Here is a 27256-nt window from a genome sequence, read left to right on the forward strand (position 1 = left end):
ACAGGGCCAAAAAAGTGAAGATTACTTTTCGCAATAGCATTGATCTCTTCTGTCCATACTCCTCAGGACTACTGCATAGGGCAAAGCAATGGGACCTTTAGAGTCATCACTGAGAACGTCCCCTGTGGAACTACAGGGACCACCTGCTCCAAGACCATCAAAGTGTTCCTTGAGGTAAAACACTTTTATCCTAATCGACTTGCAATGAATACCGACACAGGTCATTAAGGACCTTACTGACCTGTGTCATTAAGGTCCTTAACTTTAAAGTTTTTTCTGTTGCCAAGCCATTGTGAGACTGATTGTGTGTTTTTGTGAATTTCCCAGAACTCAGAGCTTATTTTGACAGAAGGAACCTACCAGATCTCAAATGGAAAAGAAGATGCAACACCGTTCCATATCAGTACTATGGGGATCTACCTTGTCATTGAAGCAAACAATGGCCTCATCCTAATGTGGGACAAGAGGACCAGCATATTTATTAAGCTCAGCCCAGATTGGAAGGTAGCTGAAAGATACGGCAAAGGTTTTTTTTGTCGACTGGGTGTGGACCACTAATGTAGATCTGGCTGACAACTATGAAACTAGTAAGCATGTGTTTGATTACAGGGTCGTGTGTGTGGTCTGTGCGGTAACTACGATGGGAATGCCAATAATGACCTGACTACAAGGAGCAATGCTGTGGTGACCAACCCGCTGTTATTTGGAAACAGTTGGAAGGATTCTGCAAGCTGTCCAAATGCCGTGGCCCCAAAGAGCCCTTGTGCTATGAATCCTTACAGGCAGCCCTGGGCACAGAAGCAGTGCAGCATCATACAGAGCACAGTGTTCTCCGGCTGCCACTCAGTGGTAAGATTTCAGTGAAGTAGAGTACTGGTTACAACACGAAACATGTGTTTCCCCAGTTTGCTCTGACATATATAAACAATCCATCATTGATCAATGGTACTAATTGGATGTAGTGTGTATTATTTCGTTGTGATGTAAGCAAAGATTAGTTTTAACGTCTTTGCTTTGAACAGACAAAACTATGCAATTGTTTAGCAACTGTCAACAAAGCATTTTACAGGGGAGCTCTGAGTCTATCAAATAGCGTTCACCAAGCAGATTCTTTCATCCAATGCAACTTACAGTGAATGTTATATACTTCTATGGTATCAAAGAGCAGGTAGACCTTAGGCCACTCAAGGATGCCTAAAGGTAGGCTTTTGACTCCCCGCTACACTATCCTGCCCCCTGGATAGAAAAGTATAGTCATTGCTAACAAACACCATTATCTCTCCTTAGGTGGATCCAAGTCCTTACTACGAGGCCTGTGTGTTTGACTCATGTGCATGTGACAGCGGAGGAGACTGCGAATGTTTCTGTACTGCTGTAGCAGCATATGCTCAGGCATGCAATGAAGCTGGAACCTGCATACAATGGAGAACCCCTGTGATCTGTCGTAAGTAGCACGTGAAGGCAAAGCAGCTAGACGCGCTCATTTTCATAACCTAGCCCGTTAACTAAAGTTATCGCCTTACATGATTCCTTGCCCATCGCGAGCACGTATTCAATACAAAGTGAATGAGAGGCGGGTGCCACACTCTAAGCCACACGTTTGTTTGGGCCGAGCCGTTAATACCAGGTGTAAATGGGGTCTGTGTTTTGGACTGCATGTGTGCATTCGATTACTCCAAACTACTGTGGTATAATGACTTGTGATTGGTCAGACTGGTTTAATCTTGGAGATTATTTTTAGGATGTCTCTAATTTAACATAAAATGCAGTATCGATCGATACTGCAGTATCAATCCAGAATTAGATCTTCAATCAAAATATTAGGCAAAAATGTTGTACTTAATTTATTATACTGTGAAATACTGGCATGAATATACATATTTTTTCAGCGTTATTCTGTGACTACTATAATCCCCCTGGTGGATGTGAGTGGCACTACAAGCCATGTGGCTCACCTTGCCAGAAAACCTGCCGGAACCCCTTCGGCGGCTGCTCTACACAAATACCTCCCCTAGAAGGTACAAGCTATTCTCTAATTATGCTATTTAATGCAAAATATATGTTGCATTGCTGCATGCATGTTTTACATTTCTGAATTCGAGCTCAACATGTTTAAATTCAAATCTCTCGCCCGCTTTTATTGATGAAAAACCTTGTGCATTTTTCAACATGGACCTTATTTTCTAATCATTTTGGGTCTGAAAGAATACCCAATGGAAATGTGCTGCAATGTATTCCTTGGTGGAAAATGGCAATAGAGCCAGTGTGTTTCCGGAAGTAAAAATCCAATAAATTTTCTCCATAGAGGTTTTGATGAGAGGCAATAATGTCGTAACCATCCAAAGTATACCTACTACATGCCGTTATATTGTGAAACGATGGAATATGCTCCTGTAGAAGCCAAAAGTTAAAGACGTGAACTTGAAGTGAAGTTTTAAGAAAAAAATGTTTCATTTGAGACAGCAACTACACTAACCATAATCCTAAAATGTAACGCAACGTCTTTCATTGGTGGAGCTCGCTGTTAATATGGAAACGTTAATCACACCCGCACAAGTCAAGTCGTCGATGACTGCTGAACGGAACTCGATCGCTTACCACAGCAACCGTGATTTCCTTTAGATCAGGGGTGCCCAACCAGTCGATCGCGGTCTACCAGTAGACCGCCGACAGATCCCAAGTCGACCCAAGGGGAGAAGAAAAAAAATCAAAATAAAATAATAATAATAATAATAATAATTTGCGCGGGACATATACCCGCAAATTCCTATACATTATTCTATACATTATTATGACCGCCAAGGTTCTATGCATTATCCCGCTTATTACACGGCTACTTCCCAAAACGAAACAATTTATTTACAATGTATTTGTTACCAGCATTCTTAGTGTTGATCATCAGAGAAATAGTCTGCCCAAGACGTTGACGTCGTCGCTTAGCAACCGACAGCGCTTGGGTTGATACATATCCCGCTTATTAATAATAATAATAATAATAATAATAATAATAATACATTTAATTTAGAGGCGCCTTTCAAGACACCCAAGGTCACCTTACAGAGCATAATAGTCATCATACATTTTTTAAAAAACAAGACATTGTGGAAAAAATAAATAAATTAATTAATTGTATTACATTGACAAGTTACCGGACTACGTGCGGAGTGATACCAAAGGCAAAAAAGTCATTTTGTTTACCTTGACAGCGGTCATTATTCATCCGTTACCAATGAATTATCAAAAAATAATTCACCGCCTGAAGTTGTGAAGTGCCCATGCAAGTGAACGGAACGTTGAAAAGACCCGTGTAATAACGTAAAATAAGCCCCTTAATGGCGAAGCAAGACACCTCCGCTGCGCGTCGGTGTCATGTTCGCCCTGTCGGGGCTTATTTTCTCGATAATGACCGGCGTTCTATACATTATCCCTTACTTATTACACAGCTCTTCTCAATGCTGTAGACTGCTCCATTCACTTGCATGGGCCTTCCCAACGTTCAGTTGTCTATTATTTTTGATAAATCACCATTGCCCAGTATAATTGACCGCTGTCAAGGTAAACAAACAGATTTTTTGCCGTTTGCCATTTTAATCTAGATTAATCTAGATTAATTTAGGAATTAATCTAGATTATTTATTTTTATCTATGCCCACCACTAGTAAAAATATATGATATAGCACTAGCATTTCTTTTTATTAATTTTGGTAGCATAAATGCTTGGAATACACAATGTGGAATGAACATGTAACTGGAATACGAGTCTGAATTCACATGTATTAAAAACAAGTAACGTTATTATGCAGTCTGGAAGAAAGGAACCTAACATGTCGATGACAACACTATACACTATATGAAACACCATACATACACACACAAACCCATACACACACACATAATATACGACACAACTTGTATTATCAATATAAACAATATAATTTAATAAGATTGAGAAAATGAATGGGAAATTTACTTCCGGAACTAGAGCTGTTCCAAAAGAGGGTGTTTACTGTTCCGCTCTACACCACCTTGTCAATATACACCCCCTAAAAGTGCTGGTCTTTGGCATTGAACTTCTCAGATTATATTCAGAAATGATGGAAAGGATTTAAGATTTTTCTTAAATTATTTTGTTTCTTTATCTTTCACTTTATCAAGGTCCTTTTGTTATTGTGTCGAACCAAGACTTGCTTAATGTGAGACAACAGGAATATTTCCTGCATAATTGCCCCAAAGGGTTACATTGCAGCCCAATTTTCGCAGATTATGGCTGTAGCCTCTCGCTAGAAACAATTCTAAAATTGTTTTCCGCATTACAATTACAATTCTGATGATTTGCCCAAAGATTATAACAAAATAGTGTCCCGGTTAAAAAATCCCAAAGTTGTCCATTGATAGCTAAATTAAACAGAGTCTGTGAAACTCCAACTGACTTTCCTTGCCACCCTCTGATGAGCATTAGAATCATTTATGTCATTGCTGTTGATGTTAATTTCTCCTCACATAGGTTGCTATCCAAAATGCCCTCCTGAGCAGCCATTCTTTGATGAGGACAAGATGAAGTGTGTTCAAAAGGACCGATGTGGTTGCTATGATAAGGAGCAGGGCCACTTTAACACCGGTGACACAGTGCCAACAACAAAAAACTGCATTTCATGGTAGGCAGTTTAATAATTTGGAACATCTCCATTTGATTTATCCAAACTTAAAAAACATTTCAATATTTATTTTGTCATATATTTTATTTCCCTGCAAGCTTGTGCAACCTCATGACTATCCAATGCCGCTATGATGTCCAAGGTAAGGGAAGATTCAAGTACGGTATTTTGTAACTGTTCCAGACCAATTGTACAAATAAACCAATCTCCATCTACAGCCTGCACCTGCACATACAATGGAAAGATATATGGAATTGGAGAGACTATCTACAACACAACAGATGGGCTTGGTTCCTGCATTACAGCAGTGTGTTCAAAGAATGGTACCATTGAAAGAGATATTTACCAGTGCTCTACAACCCCACCAAGACCAACTACCCCTATAGCAACCAGCCACTTGACTACACCATTTACATTTACAACAATCACTTCAGGTAATTGAGAGTTTTAGTCACTTTCTTAAGTATTAACTTTGTAATCAATAGCACTAAATAACCTGGATGTATTTCTTCAATAGAACCCGTACCATGCAGACCATGTAAATGGTCGGAATGGTTTGATACCAGCTTCCCTACGCTTGGAACTCCTGGGGGGGACTCTGAAACCTATGATAAGATTCGAGCAGCTGGACACTCAATATGTGATCAACCAAGTCAGATTGAATGCAGAGCCGAGAAGTTCCCAAACGTGACCATAAACAAGGTGGGGCAGGTTGTGCAATGTGATGTGGCCCACGGACTAACATGTAACAACCAAGACCAGGCGGGCCCGCTTGCTCTATGCTTCAACTACCAGGTCAGAGTACTGTGCTGTGATTATGTTGCTTGTACTACACCCCAAATTACATCTATAACTAGTGAATCTACAACACCTCTCACAGAGAGCCCGAAACCCTGTGAAACAGCATGTGATTGGTCAAAGTGGATAAGCATAGACTATCCTGAGTATGGCCCTGGAGGGGGGGATATTGAAAACATTAAGACAATTTTTGAGAAAGGTTATGATACATGCGATGCACCAATAGCTATTATGTGTCAAGCAGTACAGTTTCCAGGTGTGCCTCTCTCTGAATTGGGACAAAAGGTAGAGTGTAATACACAAGTTGGATTAATTTGTGAAAACAAAGATCAATTCCCACCCATATGTTATGACTATGAGATAAAGGTGAAATGCTGTAGGAAAGTGAATTGCCCAACAACAATACAAACTTCTACGCAAGAAACAACGCCATTTTCTACCACTTCACCTACACCAGTAACACCTACTATAACACCGGTTACAACCACACCTACAACAAGTACTACTACAACAACAACTATACCACCCACTACTACACTTACTAGTACAAGCCCAGTCACTCCAACCTGTCCTGGTACAATATTTTGTGAATGGTCAGATTGGTTTAATCTTGGAGCACCAACAACTGGTCCAAATGGTGGAGAAGATGAATCTATCCAGAAGATAAGAGCTGATGAGCAAGACATCTGCTCAGCTCCTGAAGATGTTCAGTGTAGAGCTACTCTTTACCCAACTCTACCAATCAAAGATCTTGGGCAGACCATAACTTGCAATTCAAGGGTTGGACTAGTCTGTGAAAACAAAATGCAGACTTCCAAACAAGACTGTTTGGACTATGAGATCCGAGTTAAGTGCTGCACCTGCCGTCCGATTACAACTACAACAACTCCTTCAATAACAACAACTGCACCACCTATTACCACACCTGTTGTAACAACAACACCTACAACAACCACTCCTATGACTACTACAATACCCACAACACCTCTCACAGAGAGCCCGAAACCCTGTGAAACAGCATGTGATTGGTCAAAGTGGATAAGCATAGACTATCCTGAGTATGGCCCTGGAGGGGGGGATATTGAAAACATTAAGACAATTTTTGAGAAAGGTTATGATACATGCGATGCACCAATAGCTATTATGTGTCAAGCAGTACATTATCCAGGTGTGCCTCTCTCTGAATTGGGACAAAAGGTAGAGTGTAATACACAAGTTGGATTAATTTGTGAAAACAAAGATCAATTCCCACCCATATGTTATGACTATGAGATAAAGGTGAAATGCTGTAGGAAAGTGAATTGCCCAACAACAATACAAACTTCTACGCAAGAAACAACGCCTTTTTCTACCACCTCACCTACACCAGTAACACCTACTATAACACCGGTTACAACCACACCTACAACAAGTACTACTACAACAACAACTGCACCACCTATTACCAGACCTGTTGTAACAACAACACCTACAACAACCGCTATTACAACTACTACAATACCCACAACTCCTTCTACAACCTCTCCTACAACGAAAACTACCCCAGTACCAAGTACTGAAACACTGTTAACAGTGACCGCATCTACAACAACAACTACCATAACAACAACTGCATCTCCAACTACGACAACTGTTTCGACTACACCACTTGCTACCACAAGCCCAACTGATCAAAAATGTTCTGGAATAATGACTTGTGATTGGTCAGACTGGTTTAATCTTGGAGAACCAACAACTGGTCCAAATGGTGGAGAAGATGAATCTATCCAGAAGATAAGAGCTGATGGGCACGACATCTGCTCAGCTCCTGAAGATGTTCAGTGTAGAGCTACTCTTTACCCAACTCTACCAATCAAAGATCTTGGGCAGACCATAACTTGCAATTCAAGGGTTGGACTAGTCTGTGAAAACAAAATGCAGACTTCCAAACAAGACTGTTTGGACTATGAGATCCGAGTTAGGTGCTGCACCTGCCGTCCGATTACAACTACAACAACTCCTTCAATAACAACAACTGCACCACCTATTACCAGACCTGTTGTAACAACAACACCTACAACAACCGCGCCTACGACTACTACAATACCCACAACTCCTTCTACAACCTCTCCTACAACGAAAACTACCCCAGTACCAAGTACTGAAACACTGGTAACAGTGACCACATCTACAACAACAACTACCATAACAACAACTGCATCCCCAACTACGACAACTGTTTCGACTACACCACTTACTACCACAACCCCAACTACTCCAAACTGTTCTGGAATAATGACTTGTGATTGGTCAGACTGGTTTAATCTTGGAGAACCAACAACTGGTCCAAATGGTGGAGAAGATGAATCTATCCAGAAGATCATTGCTGCTGGCCACAGCATTTGCTCAGCCCCAGAAGATGTTCAGTGTAGAGCTATTTTATATCCCAATCTTCCCCTCTCCGATGTAGGACAGGCTGTTACTTGTAATCCAGTTGTCGGTCTTGTGTGTCAAAATAATGAACAAGGACTCAAGAAACAGTGTTTGGATTATGAGATCCGAGTCAGGTGTTGTTCATGTCATCACACTACATCTACAACCTCTCCTACAACAACAATTACGACCACAACAGTTCCACCAACTACCACCCCTGTTTCAACAACCACTCCCACAAAAACCTCTCCTTCTTCTACTACCAAACCCACAACAACGCCTTTTTCAACAACAACTCCCCCATCAACTACAGCCTGTTTGGGTATAATGACCTGTGAATGGTCAGATTGGTTTAATCTTGGAGCACCAACAACTGGTCCAAATGGTGGAGAAGATGAATCTATCCAGAAGATAAGAGCTGATGGGCACGACATCTGCTCAGCTCCTGAAGATGTTCAGTGTAGAGCTACTCTTTACCCAACTCTACCAATCAAAGATCTTGGGCAGACCATAACTTGCAATTCAAGGGTTGGACTAGTCTGTGAAAACAAAATGCAGACTTCCAAACAAGACTGTTTGGACTATGAGATCCGAGTTAAGTGCTGCACCTGCCGTCCGATTACAACTACAACAACTCCTTCAATAACAACAACTGCACCACCTATTACCACACCTGTTGTAACAACAACACCTACAACAACCGCGCCTACGACTACTACAATACCCACAACTCCTTCTACAACCTCTCCTACAACGAAAACTACCCCAGTACCAAGTACTGAAACACTGGTAACAGTGACCACATCTACAACAACAACTACCATAACAACAACTGCATCCCCAACTACGACAACTGTTTCGACTACACCACTTACTACCACAAGCCCAACTACTCCAAACTGTTCTGGAATAATGACTTGTGATTGGTCAGACTGGTTTAATCTTGGAGAACCAACAACTGGTCCAAATGGTGGAGAAGATGAATCTATCCAGAAGATCATTGCTGCTGGCCACAGCATTTGCTCAGCCCCAGAAGATGTTCAGTGTAGAGCTAGTTTATATCCCAATCTTCCCCTCTCCGATGTAGGACAGGCTGTTACTTGTAATTCAGTTGTCGGTCTTGTGTGTCAAAATAATGAACAAGGACTCAAGCAACAGTGTTTGGATTATGAGATCCGAGTCAGGTGTTGTTCATGTCATCACACTACATCTACAACCTCTCCTACAACAATTACGACCACAACAGTTCCACCAACTACCACCCCAGTTTCAACAACCACTCCCACAAAAACCTCACCTACTTCTACTACCAAACCCACAACAACGCCTTTTTCAACAACAACTACACCACCAAGTAAAGCCTGTTTGGGTATAATGACCTGTGAATGGTCAGATTGGTTTAATCTTGGAGCACCAACAACTGGTCCAAATGGTGGAGAAGATGAATCTATCCAGAAGATAAGAGCTGATGGGCACGACATCTGCTCAGCTCCTGAAGATGTTCAGTGTAGAGCTACTCTTTACCCAACTCTACCAATCAAAGATCTTGGGCAGACCATAACTTGCAATTCAAGGGTTGGACTAGTCTGCGAAAACAAAATGCAGACTTCCAAACAAGACTGTTTGGACTATGAGATCCGAGTTAGGTGCTGCACCTGCCGTCCGATTACAACTACAACAACTCCTTCAATAACAACAACTGCACCACCTATTACCAGACCTGTTGTAACAACAACACCTACAACAACCGCGCCTACAACTACTACAATACCCACAACTCCTTCTACAACGAAAACTACCCCAGTACCAAGTACTGAAACACTGGTAACAGTGACCACATCTACAACAACAACTACCATAACAACAACTGCATCCCCAACTACGACAACTGTTTCGACTACACCACTTGCTACCACAAGCCACACTGATCAAAACTGTTCTGGAATAATGACTTGTGATTGGTCAGACTGGTTTAATCTTGGAGAACCAACAACTGGTCCAAATGGTGGAGAAGATGAATCTATCCAGAAGATCATTGCTGCTGGCCACAGCATTTGCTCAGCCCCAGAAGATGTTCAGTGTAGAGCTATTTTATATCCCAATCTTCCCCTCTCCGATGTAGGACAGGCTGTTACTTGTAATCCAGTTGTCGGTCTTGTGTGTCAAAATAATGAACAAGGACTCAAGAAACAGTGTTTGGATTATGAGATCCGAGTCAGGTGTTGTTCATGTCATCACACTACATCTACAACCTCTCCTACAACAACAATTACGACCACAACAGTTCCACCAACTACCACCCCAGTTTCAACAACCACTCCCACAAAAACCTCACCTACTTCTACTACCAAACCCACAACAACGCCTTTTTCAACAACAACTACACCAACAACTACAGCCTGTTTGGGTATAATGACCTGTGAATGGTCAGATTGGTTTAATCTTGGAGCACCAACAACTGGTCCAAATGGTGGAGAAGATGAATCTATCCAGAAGATAAGAGCTGATGGGCACGACATCTGCTCAGCTCCTGAAGATGTTCAGTGTAGAGCTACTCTTTACCCAACTCTACCAATCAAAGATCTTGGGCAGACCATAACTTGCAATTCAAGGGTTGGACTAGTCTGTGAAAACAAAATGCAGACTTCCAAACAAGACTGTTTGGACTATGAGATCCGAGTTAGGTGCTGCACCTGCCGTCCGATTACAACTACAACAACTCCTTCAATAAAAACAACTGCACCACCTATTACCAGACCTGTTGTAACAACAACACCTACAACAACCGCGCCTACAACTACTACAATACCCACAACTCCTTCCTCAACCTCTCCTACAATGAAAACTACCCCAGTACCAAGTACTGAAACACTGGTAACAGTGACCACATCTACAACAACAACTACCATAACAACAACTGCATCCCCAACTACGACAACTGTTTCGACTACACCACTTGCTACCACAAGCCAAACTGCTCCAAACTGTTCTGGAATAATGAATTGTGATTGGTCAGACTGGTTTAATCTTGGAGAACCAACAACTGGTCCAAATGGTGGAGAAGATGAATCTATCCAGAAGATCATTGCTGCTGGCCACAGCATTTGCTCAGCCCCAGAAGATGTTCAGTGTAGAGCTAGTTTATATCCCAATCTTCCCCTCTCCGATGTAGGACAGGCTGTTACTTGTAATCCAGTTGTCGGTCTTGTGTGTCAAAATAATGAACAAGGACTCAAGAAACAGTGTTTGGATTATGAGATCCGAGTCAGGTGTTGTTCATGTCATCACACTACATCTACAACCTCTCCTACAACAACAATTACGACCACAACAGTTCCACCAACTACCACCCCAGTTTCAACAACCACTCCCACAAAAACCTCACCTACTTCTACTACCAAACCCACAACAACGCCTTTTTCAACAACAACTACACCAACAACTACAGCCTGTTTGGGTATAATGACCTGTGAATGGTCAGATTGGTTTAATCTTGGAGCACCAACAACTGGTCCAAATGGTGGAGAAGATGAATCTATCCAGAAGATAAGAGCTGATGGGCACGACATCTGCTCAGCTCCTGAAGATGTTCAGTGTAGAGCTACTCTTTACCCAACTCTACCAATCAAAGATCTTGGGCAGACCATAACTTGCAATTCAAGGGTTGGACTAGTCTGTGAAAACAAAATGCAGACTTCCAAACAAGACTGTTTGGACTATGAGATCCGAGTTAGGTGCTGCACCTGCCGTCCGATTACAACTACAACAACTCCTTCAATAACAACAACTGCACCACCTATTACCAGACCTGTTGTAACAACAACACCTACAACAACCGCGCCTACAACTACTACAATACCCACAACTCCTTCTACAACCTCTCCTACAACGAAAACTACCCCAGTACCAAGTACTGAAACACTGGTAACAGTGACCACATCTACAACAACAACTACCATAACAACAACTGCATCCCCAACTACGACAACTGTTTCGACTACACCACTTGCTACCACAAGCCCAACTGCTCCAAACTGTTCTGGAATAATGACTTGTGATTGGTCAGACTGGTTTAATCTTGGAGAACCAACAACTGGTCCAAATGGTGGAGAAGATGAATCTATCCAGAAGATCATTGCTGCTGGCCACAGCATTTGCTCAGCCCCAGAAGATGTTCAGTGTAGAGCTAGTTTATATCCCAATCTTCCCCTCTCCGATGTAGGACAGGCTGTTACTTGTAATTCAGTTGTCGGTCTTGTGTGTCAAAATAATGAACAAGGACTCAAGCAACAGTGTTTGGATTATGAGATCCGAGTCAGGTGTTGTTCATGTCATCACACTACATCTACAACCTCTCCTACAACAACAATTACGACCACAACAGTTCCACCAACTACCACCCCAGTTTCAACAACCACTCCCACAAAAACCTCACCTACTTCTACTACCAAACCCACAACAACGCCTTTTTCAACAACAACTACGGCAACAACTACAGCCTGTTTGGGTATAATGACCTGTGAATGGTCAGATTGGTTTAATCTTGGAGCACCAACAACTGGTCCAAATGGTGGAGAAGATGAATCTATCCAGAAGATAAGAGCTGATGGGCACGACATCTGCTCAGCTCCTGAAGATGTTCAGTGTAGAGCTACTCTTTACCCAACTCTACCAATCAAAGATCTTGGGCAGACCATAACTTGCAATTCAAGGGTTGGACTAGTCTGTGAAAACAAAATGCAGACTTCCAAACAAGACTGTTTGGACTATGAGATCCGAGTTAGGTGCTGCACCTGCCGTCCGATTACAACTACAACAACTCCTTCAATAAAAACAACTGCACCACCTATTACCAGACCTGTTGTAACAACAACACCTACAACAACCGCGCCTACAACTACTACAATAACCACAACTCCTTCTACAACCTCTCCTACAACGAAAACTACCCCAGTACCAAGTACTGAAACACTGGTAACAGTGACCACATCTGCAACAACAACTACCATAACAACAACTGCATCCCCAACTACGACAACTGTTTCGACTACACCACTTGCTACCACAAGCCCAACTGCTCCAAACTGTTCTGGAATAATGACTTGTGATTGGTCAGACTGGTTTAATCTTGGAGAACCAACAACTGGTCCAAATGGTGGAGAAGATGAATCTATCCAGAAGATCATTGCTGCTGGCCACAGCATTTGCTCAGCCCCAGAAGATGTTCAGTGTAGAGCTAGTTTTTATCCCAATCTTCCCCTCTCCGATGTAGGACAGGCTGTTACTTGTAATTCAGTTGTCGGTCTTGTGTGTCAAAATAATGAACAAGGACTCAAGCAACAGTGTTTGGATTATGAGATCCGAGTCAGGTGTTGTTCATGTCATCACACTACATCTACAACCTCTCCTACATCAACAATTACGACCACAACAGTTCCACCAACTACCACCCCAGTTTCAACAACCACTCCCACAAAAACCTCACCTACTTCTACTACCAAACCCACAACAACGCCTTTTTCAACAACAACTACGGCAACAACTACAGCCTGTTTGGGTATAATGACCTGTGAATGGTCAGATTGGTTTAATCTTGGAGCACCAACAACTGGTCCAAATGGTGGAGAAGATGAATCTATCCAGAAGATAAGAGCTGATGGGCACGACATCTGCTCAGCTCCTGAAGATGTTCAGTGTAGAGCTACTCTTTACCCAACTCTACCAATCAAAGATCTTGGGCAGACCATAACTTGCAATTCAAGGGTTGGACTAGTCTGTGAAAACAAAATGCAGACTTCCAAACAAGACTGTTTGGACTATGAGATACGAGTTAGGTGCTGCACCTGCCGTCCGATTGCAACTACAACAACTCCTTCAATAAAAACAACTGCACCACCTATTACCAGACCTGTTGTAACAACAACACCTACAACAACCGCGCCTACAACTACTACAATACCCACAACTCCTTCTACAACCTCTCCTACAACGAAAACTACCCCAGTACCAAGTACTGAAACACTGGTAACAGTGACCACATCTACAACAACAACTACCATAACAACAACTGCATCCCCAACTACGACAACTGTTTCGACTACACCACTTGCTACCACAAGCCCAACTGCTCCAAACTGTTCTGGAATAATGACTTGTGATTGGTCAGACTGGTTTAATCTTGGAGAACCAACAACTGGTCCAAATGGTGGAGAAGATGAATCTATCCAGAAGATCATTGCTGCTGGCCACAGCATTTGCTCAGCCCCAGAAGATGTTCAGTGTAGAGCTAGTTTATATCCCAATCTTCCCCTCTCCGATGTAGGACAGGCTGTTACTTGTAATTCAGTTGTCGGTCTTGTGTGTCAAAATAATGAACAAGGACTCAAGCAACAGTGTTTGGATTATGAGATCCGAGTCAGGTGTTGTTCATGTCATCACACTACATCTACAACCTCTCCTACAACAACAATTACGACCACAACAGTTCCACCAACTACCACCCCAGTTTCAACAACCACTCCCACAAAAACCTCACCTACTTCTACTACCAAACCCACAACAACGCCTTTTTCAACAACAACTACGGCAACAACTACAGCCTGTTTGGGTATAATGACCTGTGAATGGTCAGATTGGTTTAATCTTGGAGCACCAACAACTGGTCCAAATGGTGGAGAAGATGAATCTATCCAGAAGATAAGAGCTGATGGGCACGACATCTGCTCAGCTCCTGAAGATGTTCAGTGTAGAGCTACTCTTTACCCAACTCTACCAATCAAAGATCTTGGGCAGACCATAACTTGCAATTCAAGGGTTGGACTAGTCTGTGAAAACAAAATGCAGACTTCCAAACAAGACTGTTTGGACTATGAGATCCGAGTTAGGTGCTGCACCTGCCGTCCGATTACAACTACAACAACTCCTTCAATAAAAACAACTGCACCACCTATTACCAGACCTGTTGTAACAACAACACCTACAACAACCGCGCCTACAACTACTACAATACCCACAACTCCTTCTACAACCTCTCCTACAACGAAAACTACCCCAGTACCAAGTACTGAAACACTGGTAACAGTGACCACATCTGCAACAACAACTACCATAACAACAACTGCATCCCCAACTACGACAACTGTTTCGACTACACCACTTGCTACCACAAGCCCAACTGCTCCAAACTGTTCTGGAATAATGACTTGTGATTGGTCAGACTGGTTTAATCTTGGAGAACCAACAACTGGTCCAAATGGTGGAGAAGATGAATCTATCCAGAAGATCATTGCTGCTGGCCACAGCATTTGCTCAGCCCCAGAAGATGTTCAGTGTAGAGCTAGTTTATATCCCAATCTTCCCCTCTCCGATGTAGGACAGGCTGTTACTTGTAATTCAGTTGTCGGTCTTGTGTGTCAAAATAATGAACAAGGACTCAAGCAACAGTGTTTGGATTATGAGATCCGAGTCAGGTGTTGTTCATGTCATCACACTACATCTACAACCTCTCCTACAACAACAATTACGACCACAACAGTTCCACCAACTACCACCCCAGTTTCAACAACCACTCCCACAAAAACCTCACCTACTTCTACTACCAAACCCACAACAACGCCTTTTTCAACAACAACTACACCAACAACTACAGCCTGTTTGGGTATAATGACCTGTGAATGGTCAGATTGGTTTAATCTTGGAGCACCAACAACTGGTCCAAATGGTGGAGAAGATGAATCTATCCAGAAGATAAGAGCTGATGGGCACGACATCTGCTCAGCTCCTGAAGATGTTCAGTGTAGAGCTACTCTTTACCCAACTCTACCAATCAAAGATCTTGGGCAGACCATAACTTGCAATTCAAGGGTTGGACTAGTCTGTGAAAACAAAATGCAGACTTCCAAACAAGACTGTTTGGACTATGAGATCCGAGTTAGGTGCTGCAACTGCCGTCCGATTACAACTACAACAACTCCTTCAATAAAAACAACTGCACCACCTATTACCAGACCTGTTGTAACAACAACACCTACAACAACCGCGCCTACAACTACTACAATACCCACAACTCCTTCTACAACCTCTCCTACAACGAAAACTACCCCAGTACCAAGTACTGAAACACTGGTAACAGTGACCACATCTACAACAACAACTACCATAACAACAACTGCATCCCCAACTACGACAACTGTTTCGACTACACCACTTGCTACCACAAGCCCAACTGCTCCAAACTGTTCTGGAATAATGACTTGTGATTGGTCAGACTGGTTTAATCTTGGAGAACCAACAACTGGTCCAAATGGTGGAGAAGATGAATCTATCCAGAAGATCATTGCTGCTGGCCACAGCATTTGCTCAGCCCCAGAAGATGTTCAGTGTAGAGCTAGTTTATATCCCAATCTTCCCCTCTCCGATGTAGGACAGGCTGTTACTTGTAATTCAGTTGTCGGTCTTGTGTGTCAAAATAATGAACAAGGACTCAAGCAACAGTGTTTGGATTATGAGATCCGAGTCAGGTGTTGTTCATGTCATCACACTACATCTACAACCTCTCCTACAACAACAATTACGACCACAACAGTTCCACCAACTACCACCCCAGTTTCAACAACCACTCCCACAAAAACCTCACCTACTTCTACTACCAAACCCACAACAACGCCTTTTTCAACAACAACTACACCAACAACTACAGCCTGTTTGGGTATAATGACCTGTGAATGGTCAGATTGGTTTAATCTTGGAGCACCAACAACTGGTCCAAATGGTGGAGAAGATGAATCTATCCAGAAGATAAGAGCTGATGGGCACGACATCTGCTCAGCTCCTGAAGATGTTCAGTGTAGAGCTACTCTTTACCCAACTCTACCAATCAAAGATCTTGGGCAGACCATAACTTGCAATTCAAGGGTTGGACTAGTCTGTGAAAACAAAATGCAGACTTCCAAACAAGACTGTCTGGACTATGAGATCCGAGTAAAGTGCTGCAACTGCCGTCCTTTTACAACTACAACAACTCCAATTTCAACAATTACGCCACTTACTACGACAACTGTAACAACAACCACACCTCCTACTATCACCTCCCCTACCTCTAAAACGATGAGTACACCAGTGCCACCTACAATAACACCAATTGCAACAACCACACCTACAACTAAAACCCCTACTATCACTACAATGAAGAGCACACTAGTGCCACATACGCCACCACCGGTTCCAACAACCAAACCTTCAACAACCTCCCCTACTACTCTGACAACTACAACCACTACAGTTCCGACAACACCTACCACCACATTGAAAACTTTACCAACAACTACGCCAATGACTACCCCTGAATCGGTGGTGACTCACAGCACATCCTCGCCAACCCACGCTCCGATCTGCGTTTGCAAATATAACGGCACAGCGTATGAAGCCGGTGAGTACCTAACACACTGGGTTTGTAACAGAGACTCAATCTCAGACTATTTTGGCTGTTGTAGTCTATTTGTAATAAACCTCACAGGACACTTTCCAAATCAACCATTCAACAGTGTCATTTAACGTTAAATGTTGAATTAAAAGTTTGAAGACACCTGTCTGCCAAGAAAATCAGCTGATGTTTTCAAGAAGCCAAGATTGCGAAACATGTTGCAAATGTCCTCATTCAGCCCAATGTACAGTTAGATCCCTTTGAAAAAATTACCTTCAGTAAACCAAAATTATTGAAGTTTTTCTTAATGGTGTAACAAATGTAGGGTAGATGCTTAACCACATCCGACTATCTTCATTTATCTTTAGGTTCCATGATATACAATGTGTCTGACCATGGAGCCTGGTGCTATACTGCTTACTGCAAATATATCAATAAAACCTGCCTAGTGGTGACTACAAAGCCTTCCTACTGTAAGGAATCTACCACTGCGGTTCCAACTACAACTGAGAGCTCCACACAACATCGGAGCTCAAGTAGGCCTTCTACAACAACCCAGCAACCAACCACAAAATTTGTCGCAAAGAGTTGCGTTAACTGGAATCCTCCCAAAAAGGTACATCATGAGATCCCATTCAATATTTGTATGGAGCTTTCACACTATTGTGTCAAAATATCATCTTGATTGTACACACTAACTTATATTATTATTTTTTTCCATAGAGCGGGGAGAGTTGGAAAGAGAGCCCGTGTGTTAACGCAACATGTTTGGATGGTATAGTGACCACTTACACAACAGAATGTAAAAAACAGGAACCGATGGTGTGCGCTAACAACTTTCCCGCTACAGTAGTTTATGATGAGGATGGATGCTGCCCCCACTATGAATGCCAATGTAAGTCTCATCTGATTAATGAATTACTCTTTTATGAAAACCTCTGCATGACAAATTCAAAAGAATGTTGACATGAGGAGCACAAAAACTCCCTTTATTGAATATATTGGCGTGTATATTTATATCTTTATCTAAACTCTCTCCCTATAAAGGCATCTGCTATGGCTGGGGAGACCCCCATTATGTTACCTTTGATGGAACCTACTATGGTTTCCAAGGCAACTGTTCCTACGTGCTCGTAAAGGAGATCCACCCCAAATACAACTTCAGCGTTGTGATCGAGAACTACTACTGTGATGCAGAAGATGGTCTTTCCTGCCCACAGTCTTTAACTGTATACTACCAGCAATACACAATCTTTATTACCCATAAGGACATCAATGGTGTTCCCATCAACATGGTAATTTAAATTGATTAAATATTTATTGAATTTTCAAAATATATTGATGAAAGTTAGTTGACAATCATTAGTTGGCCGTTCCACTCACCCCAACCAGTATCTGAATGTATCCGTATGTGTTGTCTGCAAATATTGTCGCTACAAAGCTAAAGACTATTTGTAATGTTTATTAACAATGTTCTTGCCCTAGGTTTTCGTGGATGGCCTTCGTGTGAATCCTGCATTCAAAAATAAGGACTTTGGTTTAGCGACCACTGGTATAGATACGGTGCTGTTCATCGAATCTATTGGAGCTAGGATTACCTTCTCAGGACTCATGTTCAGCGTCTACCTACCATATGAAGAATTCAACCATAACACAGAGGGGCAGTGTGGTCAGTCTAGTTTATTGTCTTATCATATATCTCATACTGTACATCGTTTCTAGGACATTTAGAATATTCAAGACCTTGCTGTGCATGTCCGAGGTCTATCTTTAAACTATAATGGTTTAGCTATATTGACATTTTTTTATTTACAACTGTTCACTGCATTCATCACAGCTAACAATAGTTTGTGGTGCCATGTGAATGATTATTACGTAAACACTTCCGAAATTGATCATCACATGGCTTCCTCTAGGTACCTGCGACAACAACCGAACAAATGATTGCATGTTGCCCAGTGGGGAGATTGCTTTGTCCTGTCCATACATGGCCCATGAGTGGCAGCTGAACAACAGTGTGTGTATGCATCCTCCTACACCTACACCATCTCCGACGACCCCTGTACCCGTTCATCCCTGCAAGGCTTCTCTCTGTGAGATCATCTCAAGCAGGTCAGAACACCAACCCTCCATTCACCAACCCTCCATTCGTTCTAAATATTGTGTTTTCAATCAATTCATCACACTATTCATTTCAAGTAGATGTTTTTAAGTATATTTTACTAAATGTTGTCCGGTTTCACATTAATAGTAACGTACATGTAGTAGTTCAGAGTTCAATTAGACTCTAAATAGCTTACCCCCCCCCCCCCCCCCCCCCCCACCACTTACACATGTATTGTATGTTTTAAGTCCTTGCACTTAAAAATAGTACACTTAAAAATGGGTAGCATCTTATCCTAGTTAGCTTTTGTTGTATACGTAACAATCGTTATTGCTTGGCACTTGGTTCTATGTACATCCTTACTGTAACGACAGTGATATATTGTTTCTCTTTCTTCTGAACAATGTAAATCACTTTGGATAAAAGAGTCTTCTAATTACCCTAAATGTACTACAGTGGTATACCAGCTTCCTATAGTCACTCTCTGTATTCTCTATACTCACGATATTTAATCCCTTCTCCAGTGTGTTTGGAAAGTGCCATGATGTGGTTCCCTTTGAGCCATTTATGGTGGCCTGCAATTTCGACGTCTGCAACATGGAGATTGACATCATCGGCTGCACAAGCATACAGACCTACGCTATGGCATGTGCTGAAGCCGGTGTTTGCATAGATTGGAGGAATGCCACTGATGGAATCTGTGGTGTGTGCTATTTCATTTTATGATATTGAGTTAAAACCAAACCTGTGCCCGGACTGCATTTCAAACCCGCAGTACAGCTGTTAACAATAGGAATGTAAAGTGCAATGTGTTTCATCTGAGCATAATAATCACACGCGAGGAATGTTCATGAAATTTTACAAGCAAACACAAACACGTGCACACACACACAAACACACACACACACACACGCGCACACTCACACACACACACACACACACACACACACACACACACACACACACACACACACACACACACACACACACACACACACACACACACACAAACACATACACACAATCACACCTTTTCTATCTATTCAAGCCTTTTTTTCAGTGTATTTAGGTCTCTGTTTGCATCAACCCTTTTATTCTTATTTTGGAATTACAGAATACACATGCGGCAGTCCCAAAGTGTATGAAGCCTGCGGCCCTTGGGTGGAGCCCACTTGTGATTACAGGTATTGTAAAAACAATGCTTGTTGTTTTGGATGCCTCATGCTTTAATTGAAATCTAGTGAACTACGATGTCATACTTTAACAAGTAGGCCTAGGTCATGCCAGCAGGCAGCCACGAATCTAATGAAGTGTTTCCCATACATACTCTACTTGGGTCGGTGGGTCATTTTTTTTTTTTATGTCCTTAAACTACGGCTCACGCGTTCAATAGTATTTCCCATTGGTCAAATATAATTTCATTGTAGGGCTGCGTGCTAAACATTTGTCTTGCTCTCCCCTCATCAACATACCAGTGGCGAGCGGTCCATATGAAGTGCAAATGTAACGCATGTGCAGGTGTTTTGAAAGACTACAGTATTTCTGGGCATATACGCTAAAATGCTGCTTGACCATTTATTTCCACCATGTGGTGGAAATAAACTTGAGCTGAATTTCACATTTAACAAGATCCTACTGTTTCACGCACCAGTGCCCAAAGCTGTGACCATTAGGCCTACTCCTTAATTCCTGGTCGCGTCAACGTCACCGCCCGCCACTGACACAATCAACCAATGCATGCAAATCTGTTTCATTTTTATTAACGGGTTAACCTGTATTATATGCAGTCTATGTGCGCTACAGCCAAACTAGAGCAACATTGGCCAAGCAGCTCTTGTAGTAATCGAGATACACTTCATAACAACGATTTTAATCCATTGGGAACATTTTGAAACGTGAGTCATCTCTTTAATTGCAATTTTAGATAGGCTATTGTTTACTAAAGGGTACTTTGTAATTCGCCTATTGGGTATAAATATTGTCCGAACAATGTAGTGCTGCTGCCCGACTGTCTCCTTGTCATGTTATCAGGTAAATAAATGTATCATATTAACGCATTAGACGACACGATATTAAAGCTAACAATTGTAACTGATAGGGCCAAACATTCGTAATTCTAATACAAGTTCTGATAGTTTATGCTTCTAAACATAGGCCTAAGTGGTCAAGACAACACCATAGATATAGGCCTATAGTTGTATGGTTCTGAGATAAATCAGACCCTATAGACGTGGCTTCTTTACCATTACACCCATACCAACAACATGGACTCAATATTTAACTGGGTAAATCAGACAATGTATGCATGGCTTCTTTGTCATTCCGGCCACACATATGCACCGCCAAAGTTCATGTCCGTTTACCGTATCTCTGAATAAACAATCGTGTCGAACCTTTACTATTGTTCGAGCCATGCTTAGCCCCGAAAAGCACGATATCTGAAGCCTCAAAATGACACTTCAACAGTTACTTGCGGAAATTATATTAGAATGAAATGACATCGTAACTTTTAACTTGCTCGTCAACATGAGTCACCGTCTGATCGATTTTCACTCTCAATGGTGGTATGACAGCAACTCACATTATCCCAGGTTACTTCACGATGATCAAACAACTGTATTTTGTTATTGAGAAAAAAAAAGTATTACATTAAGGATGTGGAAGTGATCTCGGGGAATACAACGCATTATTGGAATAAGTATCAGAAATGTCTAGTTGCATAACAGGTGTTCCATGTAATAATTGTTAGTGCTTCATGGCTTGTGTAGCCTACCTTTATCTTGACGGTGCCTGGCTATACTGTTAACACTTATTTATGATATAAAACGCATGAGATCATTCTTCGTGTGGGGACAATTACGACCATGACATAGTGTGTGCATTTTTTACATCCAGATACAATTATGAGTTCATCTACAACAAGAACTTCTTTACTGCCTTGACCTCCAAGAAGTGTGAGGGGTGTTACTGCCCACCGGGATCTGTCCAGCTCAACATCGCCTCAAACATATGTGTGCCGTCTTGTGGTAAGAGACCTAATTACATTGCTTTTGCTATGTATATTGACATTTTGCCATTTGCTTCAATAGCAATGTCTTATTATTTAATTCAGACCCCTAAAGCGCTCACAAATAAGCATAGCACTGTATGCATGCTGTAGTACCCTTTATCTAGCAAACATTTTACAGCGAATTCAGGAGCCGAGATATATGGGCCTAATTTCGGAACTCAATCGATGTGTAGACTAAGTTGGTTCAATAGATTGTGTATTTTGTTTTCCCGACAGATATTTGTGTCTTGAAAAATGATGAATGGAAGATGGTAAATATTGAATTCCTTCATCCTCCTTCCCTTTATACAGGAATACAATACTGTCCAATAATACCGTCCAGTAACCGCCCAGCGTTAGGCAGACCATTAAAGCGCCTGCGTCTACTTTTCTTTTACAGGTCAATGAGACGTGGGAACAGGGCTGTGATGTGTGCACCTGTCTGGGCAGGGAAAACTTCACGTGCCAGCATATTGAATGCCCAATACTACCACCTCTCAGTTGTGTCCAAGAGGGCCAAATCAAAGTCACAGAGACGGGGGAATGTTGCCCCAAGCAGAAGTGCGGTAAGAGTGTGGTAAAATGATAATCTGCTATAGGCCTTAATCACCCAGTGGCCATTTTATTACATTTCACTCCAAGCTATCATCAAGAAGATGGTCGCTAGGTGAATAAGGCCTATTTTGCACATTCAAATCAGTTTTAGTTTCAACACATTTAAGCTTTAGTATCAACACATTTCACTTCGTTTCAAAGAGGTTATGTGTTTCATTAAATCATTACCACAAGGGATGCTGGATGGGAAATTGTCTTGCTTAAAAAAAAGGGAGGTTATGTGTTTAATTAAGTCAACACTCGAAGGAATGCTGTAAGCACTGGGCACGCTTTTGATAAGCAAAATAATATTCATGAAAATTATACGTTTTTCTTTGGAAGCCGGACAAGCAGGTTTTCCTTCATTAACTACCCGTTTCTTCTAACAGAGTGCAATCTACAGGAGTGCAAGCCTATTCCCCCCTGCCCTCCTGGCTACAATCTTACCATACAAATGGGAGCCTGTTGCCCCAAGCCTGAATGTGGTGAGTGCATAGTAAAAGTGTCTTCTTTGCATCCGTGCATGTCAAGCCTTAAGGGGGTTGGCCAAAAACGATATGAAAAATGACAAAAACTGCTCTTGATCAAATCTGTTTGAGACCGATATAATGTGGGAAATGTGAGTTAACTATTCATTTCACTATTTAAATTCAACCACTGTTTGTTTTTTCTGCAGTTCCACCGAAACCGGGAGTGTGTGTTTACGGAAACCACACGTATCAGGTAAGAAATCTGCAAACTGGAGATACAGGAGCATTTCTGGTGATTTCTGATTAGTTCAAATAAGATATACTGATGACCTTGCTAAATTTCTAACCAACAGGAACAGCTAATACATAACATAATTTCCTCAATAGAAACCTACAGTGAATAGTTTTTGGGGGAAATAAGTGTAAGGGTTTCCTCAAGGATGCTTAAGATTGATTGTGGTTTTAGCTTAGAAGTTGGCACTAATCTCGATGTTAAGATAACTTACATTTAGAGATGGCTGGCACAGGATTCAGTCTGAACAAGGGTGCTTAGCAGAAATGTACCCACTTCCCAAACCCTATAGGTAGGTGACCAGGTGAATGGACCTCGATGCGAGGAATGCATCTGCACTGCCATGATCGACCACAGCACCAAACTAAACGAAGTACAATGCAAGCCTATACCATGTGACACACTCTGCACCCTGGTAAGAGTTCCACTTCTCCCTCTCTTTAAAGACAAACACAAACACACACCCACACCCACACCCACACACACACACACACACACACTAATGCATACACCTTTGACTTTTCTTTCATTGTGACTTTGTGGTTAGTCCTAAATGCATTTGTGTGTGTGGGCACGTTTGTCTGTTCTTGCACGCTTGCATGTACGTGTCTTTATGTGTGTGCCTGTCTATGTTTCCAGGGTTATGAGTACCAGACCATTGCAGGCCACTGCTGTGGGAAATGTGTCCAAACAAGTTGCATTGCTGTGCTGCCCGACAACACCACCAACACGTTCCTGGTATGTGTACGAACTTGCATGCACGTGAACATGTGATATACGTGTGACTATGTGTCATCCAGAATGGATATAGATATGTATGGTCAGGTCATCGTAAGGAAACCATCAAGACTGTCCTGTGTCTCTCGTTTCATGAAGCCTGGTAGCATTTGGACGGCACCTGGGTTCCCATGTCTGAAGTTTGAGTGCCTGAAGATCGGCAATCAGTTGGTCACCATTGAGGCCAAGATCGTCTGTCCTCCCTACAACCCAAGCGATTGCATACCTGTATGCAAATGCACACACACACACACACACGCACGCACGCACGCGCGCACACGCACACGCACACACACACACGCGCGCGCACATACACACACACACACACGCACACACACACACACACACAAACATGCACAATTTCAGACTTTCAGAATTTCAGACGTGCAGATTTACACGCACAGACACATATGCATGCACACACACACACACACACACACACACACACACACAACAATTCATCATGGAAACTGATGTCTACTACCCTAATAACCCTAGGGTTAGGGATGTTCTCCTACTGACACATTGGTAGTTAGAATTCATATCTGTCTATTTCCTCCTAGGGAACTGAAACTCTCTACGATGGATGCTGCTATACTTGTGAGTTTGTTTCCCTTGAAGTCTTTTTCTTATATTTAAATAAAACTTAAATTTAAATATAATAAACATCCCTACATATTGCCGTCTGCTCATTGTAATTGCTCTTTTTCATTTTCCATGCGGTCCAGGCATGAGACATGACCAGTGCAACCTGACCACAACAGCCATCACTATTGAGAACATGGGCTGCCTCTCAAAGGAGCTTATAAACATGACATCCTGTGGTGGAGCCTGTGGAACCTTCACATAGTACGTCAACCACTGTCCTTAAGCATCATTCCTACCTATAACTCATCAGCTCATCAAACCCCCATCAACTTTGCATTGCTATTACATGACATCAATGCTGTTCTCCTCAACACACCCTCTGTGTTTCCTACTTACCCCCACCTCTAGCTACTCTTCCCAGATGAGGTCCCTGGAGCATACCTGCACCTGCTGTCGAGAGATGTCAACATCTGAGCGCACGGTCCGCCTGATCTGCCCCGACAGCACCGAGGTGGATTTCACATACGAGCACATCAACACCTGTGGATGCTTGAAGACGGAGTGCGCCGCCGCGGGGCACGCCGCCTCGCCAGGGGTGTTGAAGTCCAGCCGACGGAGGAGATGAGGGAGTGACCACATTACACCACCTTACAGAACCAAATCTATGGCCTATTCATTTTTGTTTGTATTAAGCGAAACACCAACATATTATATACTTTTCGGAAGCCATCAAGTGTGTTGAAATACAAATCTATATATAGTCTCGCAGTTATGCGATGTTATTGTTGGATTTGATTATTGTCATTTTCGTTTTTTCTTCATTATGTGCAACAATTAAACCCACTCAATGCAACTCATTGTGCTTCCGTCTATTTTTATTTTGCGTGTGTGGCTGTTTGTTTGTGTGTCTGTGTGTGGTTAAATGCATTAAATCAACAATTGCAGAATTTCCTTGCACCGGTCTAATTTGAATTCTTACTGGTATGAAACATCAAGCTTCAGCTTATAGTAATTTCACTTCCATATCGGTCTCTCTGGCAAGTAGAAGACCAAATGACCACAGCAGTGACCGCTACTCATACAAACACCACATAAAAGGACACACAATTTTCCATCTAAACCCCCCCTGTGACCCAAAGGACCTAAAGCAAGCAAATATAACCCGTACATACCTTTTTGTTCATTTACCTCACCCTGCCTCTTATTGAACAAATGGGGCAAATTCCAGATGCTTCTCTTGAATTTTGTTATTCATTATGGTAATTACCGGCCCCAGTATTTGTCTTATAACATAATGTTAATTGTATTGCATGCAGGATTGTCTTATTCTCAAACTATATTGAGGAAAAACATCAACATCCTACTACAGCCACATGGGTCCTGTGGCTAGACAATTAGATGTAGATTAGACAATAAAAGGTTCTCAGAATTAATCATGTCCTTGATTAGGTTTGAGGAGGAGGTTTAGGTTTAACATTGGTCGTAACGCTGGGGTCAAGCACAATACAGGTGTTGTGCAGAGAAATGCATGCCGCGTCAATTGCCTTTCATTGTCGTAAGAGTTGAATACATTTCTTTGCCAAGGGTTGGCGATGAGACAAAATCTTGGTACGCCCTGTTTTAGACATTATTAATAACTCTTAATTCGGCTCCCCTGCCCATTGTTATACTATTTTTAGTCAGTTTAAAAGGTGTAAGTCTTCCACAGCCTATCAAACAAAACTTTTTGTTGACTGATGTTTGCTCTTACAGTGAGTTTATTCAATCTCATAGATATTAACAGTTGGAGAAGCGGCCGATTCACTTTACAGCCTATGATAACTTAAAGCATCGTATTTTCACCATAATAGTAAGGATAATAATAAAAAAGATGGTCTACATATTTTTTCCAGGCTGGATTTCTCAGAACCTCTCTTGTGTGACCACTGTCAAAGAAGGGCTATTTAGCTATTTGTGGTCTCCCAGGAAATAACATACATACCCTGAGATAATGAAATGGTACAGTTAAAGTATTAAATGGCGGCATACCCTGTATAGCATGTGGCGTCGGCTGCAGCATAGCCTATTGTTTTTACAAACATAAATGAACCAACATC

At 42.0% G+C, this 27256-nt stretch overlaps 2 protein-coding genes and 1 pseudogene across 2 annotated transcripts; all 3 read left to right on the plus strand.

Annotated features, from left to right (window-relative positions):
- The window catches only part of LOC115558935 (mucin-5B-like), a 32354-nt pseudogene extending 27695 nt beyond the window's left edge, over positions 1–4659 (plus strand).
- Positions 4660–4785: 126 nt separating this feature from the next.
- Positions 4786–10863, plus strand: LOC115558936 (mucin-2-like). Its single transcript, XM_030377487.1, has 4 exons — positions 4786–4797; positions 6651–7120; positions 8018–10725; positions 10835–10863. The coding sequence occupies exons 1-4, from the start codon at positions 4786–4788 to the stop codon at positions 10861–10863; spliced, it is 3219 nt and encodes a 1072-aa protein (XP_030233347.1).
- A 34-nt stretch (positions 10864–10897) lies between these two features.
- On the plus strand, positions 10898–14023 carry LOC115558937 (mucin-5AC-like). Its single transcript, XM_030377488.1, has 3 exons — positions 10898–12818; positions 13235–13422; positions 13897–14023. Exons 1-3 carry the CDS (start codon positions 11328–11330, stop codon positions 14021–14023), a joined length of 1806 nt encoding a protein of 601 aa, XP_030233348.1. The 5' UTR covers positions 10898–11327.
- Positions 14024–27256: the final 13233 nt, after the last annotated feature.

This window comes from Gadus morhua, chromosome 14 (genome assembly GCF_902167405.1).
Source record: "Gadus morhua chromosome 14, gadMor3.0, whole genome shotgun sequence".
NCBI lineage: Eukaryota > Metazoa > Chordata > Actinopteri > Gadiformes > Gadidae > Gadus > Gadus morhua.

Bases quoted from the DNA above. Each gene is read 5' to 3' on its own strand.
- LOC115558936 (XM_030377487.1), top strand. The intron at 7,121-8,017 runs TGATCAAAAATG...TTCATGTCATCA, and splicing joins CTTGCTACCACAAGCCCAAC to CACTACATCTACAACCTCTC. The intron at 10,726-10,834 runs GTACTGAAACAC...TGCTACCACAAG, and splicing joins GAAAACTACCCCAGTACCAA to CCAAACTGCTCCAAACTGTT.
- LOC115558937 (XM_030377488.1), top strand. From the start codon at position 11,328: ATGACCTGTGAATGGTCAGATTGGTTTAATCTTGGAGCACCAACAACT. The intron at 12,819-13,234 runs GTACCAAGTACT...GATCCGAGTCAG, and splicing joins CTACAACGAAAACTACCCCA to GTGTTGTTCATGTCATCACA. The intron at 13,423-13,896 runs GTATAATGACCT...CACTGGTAACAG, and splicing joins AACAACTACAGCCTGTTTGG to TGACCACATCTACAACAACA.